Genomic DNA, 16,167 nt, shown 5'->3' with positions numbered 1-16,167 from the left:
AGAACATTTAGAACAAAAAAGGTTAATTAAAAATAAATTAACAGATAAAAAAGCTTGACATTAAAAACAGTTCACATTCTTTTCTTTATGTCTGCTTGTTTTACTATTTTTCAGGTAATTTTCTTGTACTTTTTACCAATAAAAGCTTAATTTGGGGGTGATTTCCTCTTTTGTTGCTCATTGCTTTCTTCATGGTGATGGCCAAATGAGGCCTGATTAACCTTTTTTTAATTTCCCGAGTCTTATTTTCTCAAGGAATGGCAATTCTGTATGATTTCAAGTCTTTGCTGAACAAAGAGCGCAATTTGCTGGGCTCAGAAAAATAAAGAAAATGCTTCATTTGGCCATCCCTACTTGTTCCAGTGTTTTTTTGTTTTTTTTAAGGAATCAGGGTAATTTGCTCAGATTTTTAAAGGTTGAGACTGTTGCGGTAACCCTTTTTCATGACGGTGACACTGAGGGTTGTATTGTGCCCATGTATCCAGTAGATGGTGCTGCTGTTTCTCTCACTAGCATATTAAAGGTTTTCTGATTGTCAGGTTTTGTGGACACTCATCTTCCATGCACACACACATGCACGCACAATGCATGCACACACAGGACCCACAGACCTATATGTGTTAGTTATAGAGAGATGTCAGAGTGATGGAGCTGACACATAGTCAGAGCTCCAAGCAGTTACAGCCTCGGTGCTTTGCCCAAGGGCACCTCAGCAGTGTCGAGGAGGTGAACCGTCACCTCTCCAGCTACCAGTCCACACTCTGTAATGTGGTCTAAGCTGGACTATCTTACCAACTAGTTAGTGAGACACAATACTGGATAGTAATTAAATATTTTCTCCATCTTTTACTCTGTGACAGCAAGTATATTATGCTGGTTTGCTACATAAGCAAAACACGCAGCTACTTAATATCTTTTCAGTGAGGTGGAAGCTAATATTTGAGCATAAACACTGAACTGTTTAGTTCAGGACTCACAGCTTGGTACGACCCACAACCAAACAATTCAAGTTGTCGCATTTACAAAAGTTAAATTTTAACCGTCTGTTTTTCTCAAATCTTCAATTAAAAAGTTCTTTTCATTTATAACTATCAGATGGCTGAAACATTAGCTGGCGGATTCAATGCCACAACAGCTGAGCTGCTACCGTCCAGCCAGGTCTACAAAGAGTAAGTGTCATTTTTATTTTCTCTAAAGCCCTATTAGCACAGGACTACCCATCCAGCACCAGATGTCATTTAGACAGGTTAGGTCTGGTCAGCTTGATTTAGCCCCAGAAAGACTTTAAAAACTGGTCTGACTTGGTCCTAGTTTAGCCCAAAAAGGGATGTTGACAGTTGGGCTGCGTTTAGACCTTTTGACTTTTATGTTATTTTCTATTTTATTTATTTATTCGCACCATTAAAAAAAGTTAGAAACTCAACTGGGCTTATAGAAGTACTTCACAGAAGGGAATACAATAAATTACAATATAATAAATTACAATACATTGATAGTTGGTCCTAATTTAGCTTGAAAAAAGAAGCTGAAAATTGGTCTGTGTTTAGACTGTCTGACTTGGTCCTTGTGTAGCCCAAAAAAAATCAACGTTAAAATTGCGCTGTGTTTAGACTTTGTTTTGTCCTAATATAAATACAGCAATGAAAATAGGGTCTCATAGGCCTACAGCAACTGTGGACGTTTTCTGAACATATGGACATTCTTTGGATGACCACTATAGCTTCTTTTAGGTCAATTACAATGTTTTACATTTATATCCAGAGGTGTGTGTATTTTTTTAATTTGACAAATGTAAACCGCCGAGTATCTCAGACTGACCCCGCCTACTGCGCATGTCAGTGAGAGAACGCTAGCGTCATGGACGTGCTATGGACCGCCGGCTTTTGAACGTTCGACTATTCTTCTAACTGTCTGGATGTTAGCTACGCGGATCATCAACGTTCTGGAACTGTCTGGATGTTAGCTACGCGGATCATTAACTTCTGGAACTGTCTGGATGTTAGCTACGCGGATCATCAACGTTCTGGAACTGTCTGGATGTTAGCTACGCGGATCATCAACGTTCTGGAACTTTCTGGATGTTAGCTACGCGGATCATTAATGTTCTTGAACTTTCTGGATGTTAGCTACATGGATCATTAACTTCAGGAACTGTCTGGATGTTAGCTACGTGGATCATTAATGTTCTGGAACTTTCTGGATGTTAGCTGGTGGATCATTAATGTTCTGGAACTTTCTGGATGTTAGCTGGTGGATCATTAAGGTTCTGGAACTGTCTGGATGTTAGCTGGTGGATCTAGTGCACCTGAATGGACACTTTCTTAAAGGGCTCTGGGTGGATCATTACCTTTCTGGAACTCTCTGGACCACTAACAGTCTAAAGGAATCCTTCTCATTTGGTGAGTATTTCAGAAATCTTCCTACAATTTACAGTGTCTTTATTGCAGTAAAAAGACAGTATTAGTTTTTCTTTGAGATGTATTACTGATGTATTTGAAGCTATAATGATATGCTGTGGTGAAAACTGTTTCTCTGTGTTTGGAAAACTAGTATCTTTTGGACAATTTTAAGCTGTTTTTAGTAACATCAGTGCCACTGACATGAGCGTGCTTGATGCGGTGCTGCCTCATTGTGATGCTAATGGTAGATAGCTTGCTAACGAGCTAATGCAACTTTAAAGTAGCATTAGCTAATGGTGGAACAAAAGGAGGAAACTCTCTAAAAAAGGTATGGTTTCGCCTTGGGGCATTCAGGTTCAGGGTGCCAGATGCGGTCCTGTCAGCCTCTCCTCACTTGATTAAACTCAGAAGCCATAACCTTAAAAGATGTTAGTGAACTTAATATTTACCTAACCCCATTACAGTAATAAGCTTTTACTGTTGAGTAAAGTGAGTAAAGTGTTGAGTTTAAATCCATCCAGTAAAGATTGAAAGAGGGGTGTAAACCTAAAATATTTTGTTCATGGATAAAGAATTTCTCCACTAAGTGAAAAAAAAAACAAACTAATAACATAACTTAAATCGTCATAACAAGTTACATATTGAAGGGTAAACTATTAAATGATAAATTACAGTTATTGAAAACGTGAAAACTTAAATCAGACCAAAAATGTATTGTTATTTTACACTGAGAAAAAAGTCTCATCAGCCTGCCCACAGAAAGATTGTTCTGGTTGTAACGTAACATAGGCTGTTAGCAACATGTGATGAAGTTAACATAACAAGCTGTTTTAAGTGTATGTCAGTCACACTATATATATAAAATATACATTCAAATGACACGGAAGTTCTCAATGTTTTTAAACAGTCATCTTGGACCAATGTTTTTCTTTCAGTCTGCAGTTGAAATCCATTATTGGCAATTTAGTGGCTGTTAAGTACTGAAATTTGACCTTCAGTGGAAGTGAGGATGCAAGCTGCCTGGTCACTTAATTAGCTACACCTACAATCTAATGCTATCCAGTACAACAACAGCTCTGCATACATTCTGCCTTAAAGGGGAACAACAGCCACTAAAAAAAAAAAAAAGAAGAAGAAAAAAAAAGATATTATTTAGGAGGCTATATAACATGATGGAAGAAATACTAGAACCTGCTCATGGACATGGCATATTGCCATGGTGTGCCAGGAAAGAAAAGTCTTAATTAGATTGATAAATTAATAAATCTAAGTAATTAATTTCGACATAACATGAGGTCCCCAGGTAATAATAGTACAGTGCAAATGGGCTTTATGTCTGTGTTAGCTGCTGTGACATGACTATCGCTATATATCTCCTTATGATGGTCCACATGGTCCACGCTGGACTTCTGGACTCAAACCCAGCACCCTCTGGTTCCCACACCAGACTGAGCTACCGCGCGCCAAACTAGATCTATGAATAGTAATCGACATATTTATTTTCTTTAAGTCTGTGTTGTGGTTTTGGTTGGCCACTGCGCTGACTGATATGTTTGATTATTGATTGTGGCCGCTGTGCCATGACTAGCCGTCTCTCATCTCTGTTACTATCCCTTATCTCTAGTTTTACCTCTCTATCTCTCTGTCTATCTCTATTCCTCACCCCTCCATATGGCCGCAGTGCCCCTGACTATCTCTCTATATCTCCTCTCTGCTGTGAGATATAAGTGTTATTTACATTTTGCCACCGTAGAATTATGAGCTTCTATCTGCTTTCTGAGCGGTTTTAGGATATTGAGCTTCAAACCTTTGCATTCAAAATAGCAAAAATTATAAGAACCTTTTTTTTAGTTTTCTAAATAAAAAGTCCAAAAATATATAGAACTTTTATGAAACACCTCATGTAATATTAATATGTTGTCACAGAATAAGAATAATAACTTAAAAAAAGTCAGATTAACCTTCATAATGCTGAGGTGGCAATTTGTATTGTGTTTGGTTGGTTTGATTATCTGTCATGGCCGCCGTGCCATGACTATATGTTGTTATCTGCTTGGATCTATTAGTTTAGATCTATATGATATGATAACAGTCAGAATTACACACACACACACACACACACACACACACACAGGACCTATAGACATGCATTAGTTACAGAGAGATGTTAGACTGATGGGGCTGACATACTCACTCAGAGCTCTAAGCAGTTAGAGCTTCAGTGCCTTGCTCAAGGGCACCGTCCTCCAGGTTCCACGACAAGTCCCTGCAGACTGAGCTATCGCCGTCCGGCAAGATCTACAAAAAGTAAGTGCCATTTTTATTTTTCATGTAGGTGTTGTGTTTTTGGTTGGCTGCCGTGCCGACCGATCTGTTTGATTATCTGTCATGGCTGCCATGCTGACGTATCTGTTTGGTTATCTTTAATGGCTGCTGTGCCATGACTATGCCTCCATATATCACCCTAGAGTGTCTTTCTGTTATCTTTCCCACCTATATCTCTATTTATCTCTATCTCTGGCTCATCTCTCTTGCCTCTCACATAAGATATATAGTGTCTTTTTCCTAAAATCTGTCATGTGTTTTTGGTTGGACAGTGTCCTGATTCTTGGAATGATATTGTATGGCTGCTGTGCCGTGACTGTATGTTATATTTATTTTTTTAGCTTGAATCGATATTAATACAATAATATATTTGTAATTATTAATCCCTCAATGGGGAAATTATTATTTTTTTCAGTATTGTAATCCTTACATACACAGATACAACAAAAATACACACATTGATATGCAGTACCTTAAGGCATGCCAATAATTGCCAAATGATGTCAGAGAGAGAGAGCTGCTACATAGTGTGTGCTTCAAGCAATAAGGGCTTTGCTTCTTTTTGTTTTTCACCAAAAGCTGTCTGTGCGTACCAATACCCATACTACCATACTACACTGTCAGAAAAAGGAGTACAGTTGGGGTACATTCATGTTTTCCAACTGTGTCTGATGTATCGTCAAAGGGTCATAGTTGGTCCATAAGATACTATCATACCTTTTCTAGGTTGAAAGTGTACATATAAGTACACATAAAATTTAGATAATTAAATGTGCTAAAACATGGTTTTGACTGTTGCCACAGTGACAAGCTGTTGGACCCCTAAAGGTATGAATGTTACACATTATTTCTGAAAGTGTAAAGATATGATTCATGAAAGATGCCGTGCGTATTCTTGATATTGTCCACGTCCCTAAAAAAAGACAAACATATCCGTCCTTGGATAGCTGGTTGTAACAGGATATTTCAAGATAAATTTGATATATAAAGCTCATTAACAGATTAAATTGCAGAATATTACATGTATTTCAGGATATCAGAGATTCATTATACATATGAAATAAAATCTGTAGGGTATCAGGTCCATTTATATATATTTTTTTCCCCACAAATGACACACAAAGCAAACAAGAGAAGACAGAGCCAAATGGACGAGACAGACTGCTCGAGACTAGACAGACAGGACAAGCAGAATGGGACTGGACAGACAAGACAAGACAAAATGAACAAGACAGAGGGAAAGAGATTAGGCTGTTAAGACAAACTGCAAATTGTGATTTTTTTTTAGCATGTTACCTAAGAGAGAGGAAAAAAGGGCTGATATGAGACATTTATAAGGGGAGCATTTATGGAAACAAAGAGGGATCAGCATTGAAGGTCTTGCAAAAAGGGGAACCAGGTGTTCTCGTTGGATGTGATGTTATTTTTCAAAGATGCTGTTAGTTTTTCCAGATTTGAGTGGTCTGTGAGTAAATTAAGCCAGTGGAATATGGATAACTTAGATCTGTCATACCGATTTAATAGTTTGACCTTTTTAGCAATGGTTAATGATATTAACATGAATGATGTAAGGTGTTTGGGTGTGTAATGAAGAAATATCACCAAGTAATGCGATAATGGGGCACAGAGGAGTGCTGAGGTTGAGGATGTCAGATAGCTGGCTCATGACCTCCAACTAAAGTTTTGAATGAGTGGGCAGAACCAGAGTGCATGAAGTAATCATCAGTTATGGTGGGACAATGTGAGCATGTGTTGCTTTGGCTGAAGCCCATAGGGTAAAATTTGACTTTATATTGTATCAGTTAGGTTTTTGAATTGCAGGACATAGAGAATGTATTGTTGCATATGTTTTGCCAGTTGAAATCTGTTGGGAGGTTGCTGATGTCTACCGTCAATATATATCTGTGGGGACTGATATTGTACTGTCTTTGGATGTTAACAATTTATATATTTGGGAAGGAGTCTTTTGAGGTTTTAGTAATTGTAGCTTTAGATAGAGGGGAGGGCTATGGTTGTTAAGAGTTGCAGTTAGGGCTGAAGTGATTCCTCAGATAATTCGAGTACCTCGATCACTAAAAAGCATCAAGGCAAATTATACTGTCTGACCCAGCTGTAACATCCAGAGGAAAACAATACCTCGATCTCAAGCCTGAGCAATGGAACATGATTGAGGAGCTGAGCCAGGCCCTTGAGCCATTTGAAGTAGCTACACCACCGATCTTTGGTCTAGCTGTGCATCTGAGCCATATATGAGTCTCACAATTCATTTTATTGAAGAGGAGTGAGCTCTGCACAGCAAATGTTTACAGACAGTATACTTTCCAGAGGACCATACTGGGGAAATAATCAGCCAGGGGCTGGAGGATGCACTCAAATCCCGGGGCATCTAAACCAGTATAATATTATTATAGTGGTATAGTTTTTACATTTATTTTGTCTTACAGTTTAGCACTTGAATGTGTCAGAGGGTGTAAACCACATGTTTACTTAGTTTTGTGCTGCCTCTAAAGGCAATAATTATTATTTAAGAAGTGTTTTTTAAGTTGTTTACATAAGTTTTTTACAAAATCAAAAAAATGTAAAATATAGTGAAAATTGACTAGTCACTTAGTATGCACTTGTTTGAAAGCATATAAGACTCTGTATGAGCTAAAGAGCGCTGCTCTGAGTTTTCTTTTGCCAGTTGTGGACCCTGCTGCTCTCTCAGTGTGAGAGGTGATTCACCCTTATAATGTGAATCCTTTGTCTGCATTAAGACCTTAACAAAAACATTTTGTGCTCATTATGGAAGGCATATTATTTCATTTTTTTTATGTTATTCAACTTTCTTGTAAAGTTTCAGTGAATCTCTTGTTTCTTCAAGCTTCAGGATGTCCCTCACACTGGCAGCATCTGCAAAAACTACATATCGGGATAATAATCGAGATCGATCAATATGGAAAAACATATCGTGATAGTATTTTTTTCCATATCGCCCAGACCATGCCACGTCATTATAGGCCATAAAATGTATGAATTTCAGAATCATAATTCATAACTCTTTAAGGGTAGTGAGCAGAGATCTGTATATATTTATTGTGAACTCGTATAAAGGAGAGGAACACCCGCCGGTTTGACGCTGGTGCGTTCGTGTGTAATTTACAGTAATATGTACAGTAGGATGTGTGTCTTGCAAATGTCTGCACAGGAAATTTGCGCAGCTCAGAATTTTTGCGTGTGGGTTCCTTACATGAAAATCAGTCATCTCTGGCGTTTTGGTTGAGATCCGTTGAGGCGTTATGGTTTGATGAATTATTGCAATTTTATGACCACAAAATAAGCGCATCTCAGGCTGTGAAGCACCAGATCAGCTGATCTTTTCAGGTCAGCTCACGCTCACCAGCAGGGAGACTTGCTGAGAGTTTGGTGCAAATCGGACTTCACAATAATATTTTCTCTCAGGAGAAAATCCAGGAAGTGTGAGGGTATTTAGGAGTGGGAGTGGCCTCTTTGTCTGAGACCATGCTGCCATCCAAGTAAGTGTGTTTGTTGATCCAATTCACCCTTATTTCCCGTAGCTTGAGTCTTGTATGTGAGTTGTAGTATATTGGCAATTGTGATGCAAGCTTTGTAGTAGTTTAGCTTGCATCTGTGAGAGTACATGTGATAGCCAGGTGGTACTGTCACTACCTGGAGCTCGCATGAACGGAGTCTGGGTCTGTTGAAGGTGGCAGGACTGAGGGCTGGCACTAGGGGAGTGGCTCTGGGATGCCAGAGTTCACTGCCTAGGCCTCCTGGAGGTGTTGTCGGACCAACTAAGTGAAACACTGATGAGAGGAGGTTCCCACCTGATGACCCTGAAGATGTGTTAGTCTTCACTGCGCTCTGACCTTTATATTTAAGCCATAATAGCTGATTGGTGACCCTAGTTTCTTTAGTGTGTATATTCCTGGAGCATCAGTTTCTTGTGCTCAGTTGAAATCCCCGTCCGAGTGACGGGGAGGAGGGGGAGGTGGCAGAGCTTTCGGCCCGATCCGGCGGGGGTGGTTTTGAGTCCGTTCAGACCTGCCACCCTGGCTCTGCTTCCTCTTTCCCTTTTTTTCTTTTTTTTTCTCTTTCTTCTTCTATTACTGCTCTCTGGCATTCATATTTAAGTGAGAATTGCTGATCAGTGACCCTAGGATCCTCATTGAGTGCTTATCCTTTTCTAGAGCACAAATTTCTTGTGTTTTAGTTTAACTTGATTACTAAAATAATTGATTACCGTCGCCCTAGTTGTAGTGTTGATGTTTTTCTTGACGACGTCTTTTAGCTGGATATACTGGAAATATCAGTTATCTGGATGTTATTTTTAAATTTTTTTTTTTTTCTGATATCTTAAAGAGGATACGTCAAAGATGGAGTTAGTATATGAAAAAAGGGGACAGAGATCTTTAGCAGATTTTAATTTAGGAAATTATATGTATATTTAAGGATATCAGAGATGCATTAAATATATGGAATCATATCCATCGTGTATCAGGTACATTTATATCTGATATCTAAAACAGGATACGTTAAAGATGCTAGTAAATTATGAAAAGATCCAACACAGATCTTAAGCAGATTACATTGTAGGATAAGATAGGATCAGTCAAAGATGCAATGTGTATTCTTGTGGAAATTTTTTGTATCTCTGACAAATACAAACATATCCGACCTTGGATAAAAAAATTGAGTAAAAGAAAAAAAAACACATAACTGACAGATAGGGATGATAAGACCACCCCCATGATTTTTGTGGATAAATATCTTGGTCAATGATCTTGCATCTGTATCCTCTGAGGGTAAAAGTGTGCATGTACATGTGCTGCCAGCCGTGGATGTCCTGTTTTAATAATGAGATGTGTTGCTGTAGGACAGGTCCCTCCCAGCTGAATCTATTAACACAATAAATTCACAATGAATTTGACATCTCCCCATGGTCACACTGTGTGACGAAAACTCAAGCTTTTGATAACTTTTGACGTCAAATGTGTTTACATGGTACATCTAACATGGATGTTTTACAGTTTTTAAGAGTTTTAAATAAGAGGAGTTTCCGATATAATTCAAACCAGTGAGTTTCCCTGTATATACATCCCGACTTGATAGACCAAACTATCATGTTTAACAGGAGGAATTATGAGACAGAATCACTAAATGTTGTCAGACTGGTCACTTTCCATTAACCCTAAAATTACACAAATTGAAATTGCGATTCACAAAATACGACTTATGGAAACAATTTTGAAATATTTCAATTCAGTTTCGAAAAAACTCCTGTTTATCCCAAAGGTTTTTACGCTTGCATAAGGTGGTATTTCAGGCGATTCGAAAAAAGCTATATTTTGCAAAACTGCAATTGAAACACTTTTTTTTCTCTGTAAAAGCTCATATGATGTGCAACACTGGGTGGCATTAATGCAACTTTAGGGATGCCAACCACCATTTAACCCAAAGTGGAAGAAAAAGTACAACAAAGTCACAAGACATTCTACAAAACATGATTCGGTATGTGTGGATGGAGGAAGAGACCGAGATCTTCTTAACTCCTATACAAGACAAAGAAATCATGGGTGAGCTATGAGATTGGCTTTATTGAGTGGCTGCAATGGAAATAAACCTGCCAGTGTTTTGGACATCCATCGCCGTGCTTCATGGAATGTTAGCACAAGAGGAAAGTTGTGTAATATCGCAAGAGAAGTCACACAATATCACTCAACTGAAACGCAGTCATCTCGCAAGTGTGTTTTATTGAAATTTAGAAAATTTCGCTTAAGTTTTGCGCAAATCTGTAATGGAAACTCAGCTACTGTTTTCCCAGTTTTATGTTTCAAATGTTTTATTTTTTTCAAATGCTTATACAGTATGTGCAGTGAAATGCAGGGTAGATACAACAAAGGTTTGCTCCTTTAAAATGAAACACAAATAACTACATGATAGAATTGCAGACCTAGTCACGACTCACTGATATCTATGTGATTTACAGTAATTGACACCAGATGTTATACATCATAAAAGGAAAATCATAGCTCTAAGTGTTTGCTCAGGTTTGAATTACAAATATTAAAATCCCAAAAGTACAAATGAATCCACTTTTAAACAAAAGCTGACCCCTATACCCCTCAATAAACATAATCACTTAGAAGATTGTGACTTATTCAAACACATCTATACATCTCCCCAATAACCCATCCGCAATGGAAAACGTGTTCAAACTAAAACAATTATGACTCCATATTAAAACAAAAACTCTCTTGTATAAACACAGAGCTTTGTAGACAGGATTTATTCATTGGTCTGCAAATGATTTGTGGACAATTCAAAATAGAATATTAAAAGGTTTATCCTTTATGTTTCAGGTTTAAACCGATTTACTTTTGCTGTCTTTAAGCACGTCAAACTGCCAAATCATTTGAGAAGTTTTGGCAATCCCACCCTCTGGGCCTTTCCAGCAGAAAAGAAACCTTGATGAAAAAAATGACTAACAATTAAAATGATTATTGGATCTTAATTAAATGACTTCTATTATGAGTACTACAACTTTTTTTTAAAGAATAATTTGATCATTAGTCAGTTTAACAATGTTGCGATAACTTTCCTTCATACTGCAGGTCTTGAATAGTTAGCTTTCATAATGATGCACAGACTCGGAGATAATGAAAATCTTTATAGATCACATTGGAATTCTTCACAGCACTTCACAGCAGTTATCAAACATCTATTACATAAAAATCTTACACTGCAAATGGGTCTCTTGAAGATGATCATTTTTCTCAGCATGTCAGTAAAATTATGACAATGACAATAAGACAAGGCAAAGGGAACAAGGACACAGACACAGACCCAAACAAACTATTTGTGCTAATTAGTCCCTTGGTAATATTGGTGCATGCAGCCTCCGGTAATTACAACTCCACAAATCAATCAAATCACGAATCATCTGGAACATTCCAGATCAATGCATACATTGTTGGGTCACAAGAAGCTTTTGTCAAAACTGTACTAATTAGCATTTTAATATTAATAATAGCTCATATTACCCTAACCCCTCACCCTCATATACCCTGACAGATGATCAACAACAACTCAGTAGTTCTACTCTACAGACCATATTATGCAATCCGGTCTCACTCAACTTATCAAATATCAACGCTTGGTCACTGACCTTTGGCTTGAGATACTGATGCACCCTTTAGTGGCAGTGTGCACCGGGTGATGGCATTTTTTGATGCTCCGGGCAACCATCATCATATAAACTCAAGAAAGTCTGCATAGGTAAATGGGTCAAAGGAACTCTGGACTTTTACTTGGGAGACTGCAGTTTATGTCCTGTGTTGAAAAGTCAATCAAGCCATTGTAATTAAGACTTTGTGTGCTAAGATATGTAGCATACTATGCTAGGAATGTATGCCACATGATGTTTAATGTTATTACTATGTTAATAATAAACATATTGATTTTAGGCAAAACCATGACTTTTTTTGTAAACCCAACAATGAAAGTGAACCTAAAAACTATGTTTTTTACTTACATTGAAGGTTCATTTGTAAAGGACACTGTATGCATTTAACAAGCAGAAACTGTAGATTTCAAGTGAAAATGGAAGTTTATTTTGAAAAGACACACCATCCCTGAGCATCCAAAGCTGACAAAGAAGGGAATGCTAATGCTCCTCTGTGTCTGCTGGATGTGTAAATAAATAACTGTTTACAAGCAACTTTACAAAGTGATAATGTCAGTGTTGGGTTTACAGCTTACTCTGCTGCCCTCAAGTGGCCAAAAAAGTCAATGACAGCTTGAAAGTTGATCACTGCAGGCGTTCCACTGCCTGACTAGGCAACAAGTCCTCATTGGCATGGATAGTTAGGATTAGGGGAAGGAGGCACATGGTAAGCTGAAAAAACACATCATATTCATATGGGAAGCGAACATGGGACTCCTGCATGAAAGTCCGGGGTTTGTTGGAAGCATCCATTGGCCACACGCTCTTTGTATTATTGGTAGTGTTTCAACCTGATGCTGTCCGGTTGGGTATCATGCGCATGTGGCAGGTTAGGTTGTAGGTTGTATTCTTGAGTTATGCCGCCTGTTGGGGTATAAGGCTGCCATGGCAGGTGCCCTCTAGCTGTCTGGTGACTAAACACCACAAGTGGTTCCGTCCTGACGCGTTCTCAGCTGATGCCATCCAGAGGCATCTCATATGGATGCGAAAGTTCACTTTTGTCAATGCAATGGTACACCAAAAGCACTGTCAAAGCGACAGTATTTGATGACTTTGGAATTAGAACTGGCTTGACCAGCCCATTAGTCATGATATAGTCTTTTTTAGTCCAGATTTTTGAAACTTTTCAATACTTATACGCTGTGTCTCATTGAGTCTGTTCACTGAGGTGAAGCTCACAGTCAGGTAGGACATGTCTTTTGACCAGGGGTTCAACGTTTTTCCGAACACTTCCTTTGCCCTTCTTCTGAAATGCTTCCCCACAATGACAAACAGGAAGGGGTTAACAGCACTGTTGCTGTATGCCAGATAGGTAGACAGCTGTATGCCAATGTCCAGGACATGACCCCAAAGGCATCCAGGTGTGACCTGAAAGTAATCCAGAGTGTCAAGAAACCGCATCACCTGGTGTGGTGTCCAACAGAAGAGGAAGACAGCCAGCACGGCCAGGACCAAGTAGGTGGCCTTACTTTCCGTCCTCACCCTGGGAAGTCCTCCTGCTCTCCGGTCCCTCAGTACAGCTATGATGTGATAACTGCAGTAACCCACAACCAGGACAGGGATTAGGAAACCCAAGACATTACTTGTGATGTTGTGTTGGACTCTCCATGCTGGGTGCGGGTAGGCCAGAATGCAGGCATCCACACCAGGATCTTCTACATACGTCACTGTACGGAAGAACATAATGGGTAGAGTATAGAGAAAGCCAAGGCTCCAGATCCCCAGGCAGGTACGTTTAGCGCAGGCAGCTCTCCTCAGAAGACAGGTGCTCATGGGTTTCCCCAGAGCCAGATGGCGGTCCACGCTGACCAGCATGAGGAACAGAACACTGCAGATGTAGTTCATAGAGATGGCCACATTGACTAACTTACAGAGGACCTCTCCAAAGTCCCACTGGTAACCCCGGGCGATGGTGAAAGCCCAGAAGGGAAGGCACGACATCATGACCAGGTCGGCAGCTGCCAGGTTCCCCAGGTAGACATCTGCCACGGTGCAGGGCTTCCTCTGCAGGCAGAACACACAGAGAACCAGGCCGTTCCCCACCAACCCCACAACGCTGATCAATCCCAGGTAGGCCGGCTGCAGGGAGCTCAGCCACAACCAGGCTTCAGTGTAGTTACCGCAGGGGTCCAGCTCCGGGTCCGCGGTTGGGACCAACCAGTCTGATGTGTTCACAACCATTGGAAACTGTGAATGAAAGTAGTGATCAAAGCACATTTGTAGTCAGTGTCTCCTGAAGACCTGATGTTCCCCCTTTAGTGGTCAGAGGGCTAAACAAAGCGTTAAAGTAAAATAAAAAGAAATATATAAATAAGATAAAATAGATAAAATAAATCCCAGCCTTAGAGGACTGGTTTTAAAATTTTGGGGTGCTAAAAGAGCTGGAAAGAATTTAAAGCTGTAGATCTACATATATATTTGGTTGCAAGCTTTACTGCACATTTCTGATCCAATTAGAGTCGACATAGGGATGATTTTTTAAAATAAACATATTACATTCTATTCATGAATGACACCTCTCCAAATGTTAAGGGTTCTGACTTTTTGCTATGATCCTTAGTAGGAAAAAGCAGACCACATGCGCCTTGAAAAACTGTCATTGCATACATTTGTGATTCATGGCGAAAGACGCTTTCTCACCATGAAATATTGTGATGATGTGGACATGAGCAATGTTTCATCACTTATGAGAAACAGATAAAATTGTCAAGTGGCTCAGTAAGATTTTCCCTCTTTACTCATTGTAAAAACTTGTATCATAAACGGTTTGAGATTCTGCTTGTTTTTTCCACTGCTTACATTTTTAGCTTGAGACTGTTCATAGATCCAACCTTGTGAAATTTTTCAAAAATATGCTCAGTAGAAATGTCCGTTCAAGGTAAATGCAGTATTTCTAGAAGTAAGACTGGATTAAAGTTTAGCATAAATACAGCTCCAGAAATGGGCTGATGAGTTTTATACACACTCTACTGCAGTCATAAATCAATAAAATATAAACATGTTTCAATCCTGGCGCTAAAAATAAAAGGCAAGAAACTGCCAACAAATACACTTTCCTTTCTATCTGCTTTGTGCAAAGCTTCTGAGGCGATCACCTTATCTCTGTGGCCCTGCCGTTTCCATCCAGACGTGCCTCGGGTTCACTCCCAGCTGATAATCGGCATGATGATCTGGCCTCCACTGCAGCGAGCTCTGGGAGAGCGGTCACTTTTATACATGCAGGTTCTGAGATAATCACTGCGTCATCACTCACAGCTTCCATCTGTTTTCCCCTCACAGCGACTGTGCTGTATTCTGCCTCACCAAAATGGTATTCACTGTTTAGCAGCATTATTCTTTTACTATAATCCCTGACTCAGGGACCGGGAACAAATAGTCAGTTTGGGTTCAGTGACACATAAGAACATGTAAAAATACACCTTAAAAAATGATTAAATTTTACTTTCTTGTATTTGTTTCATTTTGTCATGGCCTTTATCAAACATTTCCTTTCCTGGTTTGAGTCAACACCCAAATAAAAGTGATCATGTTTTATTATATTCGCCGCAGAATGATAAAAATGAAAACCCCTTGCAGCTTTTGAATATTTTTTTTTAAACAAATTCACTGTAGAAATTCCCATTTAAGGTACAAGTTGTGTTAACCCTTTGAAAACTGAGCAAATTGGCTTGATTTCTTTCAAAAACATGAAGAAGGCAATGAGCAACTCAACAAGAAATGACAAACATTTAATTGTAAAAAGTTTAAGAAGAAATTGACCTGAAATAGCAATAAAAAGTAATTTGTTACACTGTCACACTTTAGTGTTACATTGTAACATCACCTGAAATGTATTGTGACATAATTTACAGTTAACAATATAAGTTAGTTAGTTTTTCTTTCTGTGTAATGCCAGCCTGGCCCCATATGGAATCACAAGATACCATCACAATACAAAGCATGTGTATAAAAATATAAAAGATGGATAAACTAGTTACAAAAAAATACATTACTAATATTCTTGCAAAACAAAAATCTTGTTTTTTTTTTTTTTCCCATCCATGGAAATAAATAGTCTATATGTTTCTTTTGTAAATAACCACCTTGATCTTTGTGCAACATCCATATGTACTAAATCAATACCTTTTTGTACATTACTGAACAATCATTTGCACACTTCCACATAAAAAGGGCAGCAGAAAAAAACAACTTGCTTTCTATATCAACCAAGCAACACGT

The 16,167-nt window shown here is 38.8% G+C and overlaps 1 protein-coding gene across 1 annotated transcript; it reads right to left on the bottom strand.

Annotated features, from left to right (window-relative positions):
* Nucleotides 1-12,417: 12,417 nt before the first annotated feature.
* si:dkey-63b1.1 (B2 bradykinin receptor) lies at nt 12,418-15,087 on the bottom strand. The gene is made up of 2 exons (XM_042504054.1): nt 15,045-15,087; nt 12,418-14,136 (listed from the first exon to the last, which is right to left on the bottom strand). The coding sequence occupies exon 2, from the start codon at nt 14,128-14,130 to the stop codon at nt 13,036-13,038; it is 1,095 nt and encodes a 364-aa protein (XP_042359988.1). The 5' UTR covers nt 14,131-14,136; nt 15,045-15,087; the 3' UTR covers nt 12,418-13,035.
* Nucleotides 15,088-16,167: the final 1,080 nt, after the last annotated feature.

Source organism: Plectropomus leopardus, chromosome 16, assembly GCF_008729295.1.
Source record: "Plectropomus leopardus isolate mb chromosome 16, YSFRI_Pleo_2.0, whole genome shotgun sequence".
Taxonomy (NCBI): Eukaryota; Metazoa; Chordata; class Actinopteri; order Perciformes; family Serranidae; genus Plectropomus; species Plectropomus leopardus.
The sequence above is the reverse complement of the archived record's forward strand: the minus strand, read 5'-3'. Positions and strand labels throughout refer to the sequence as shown.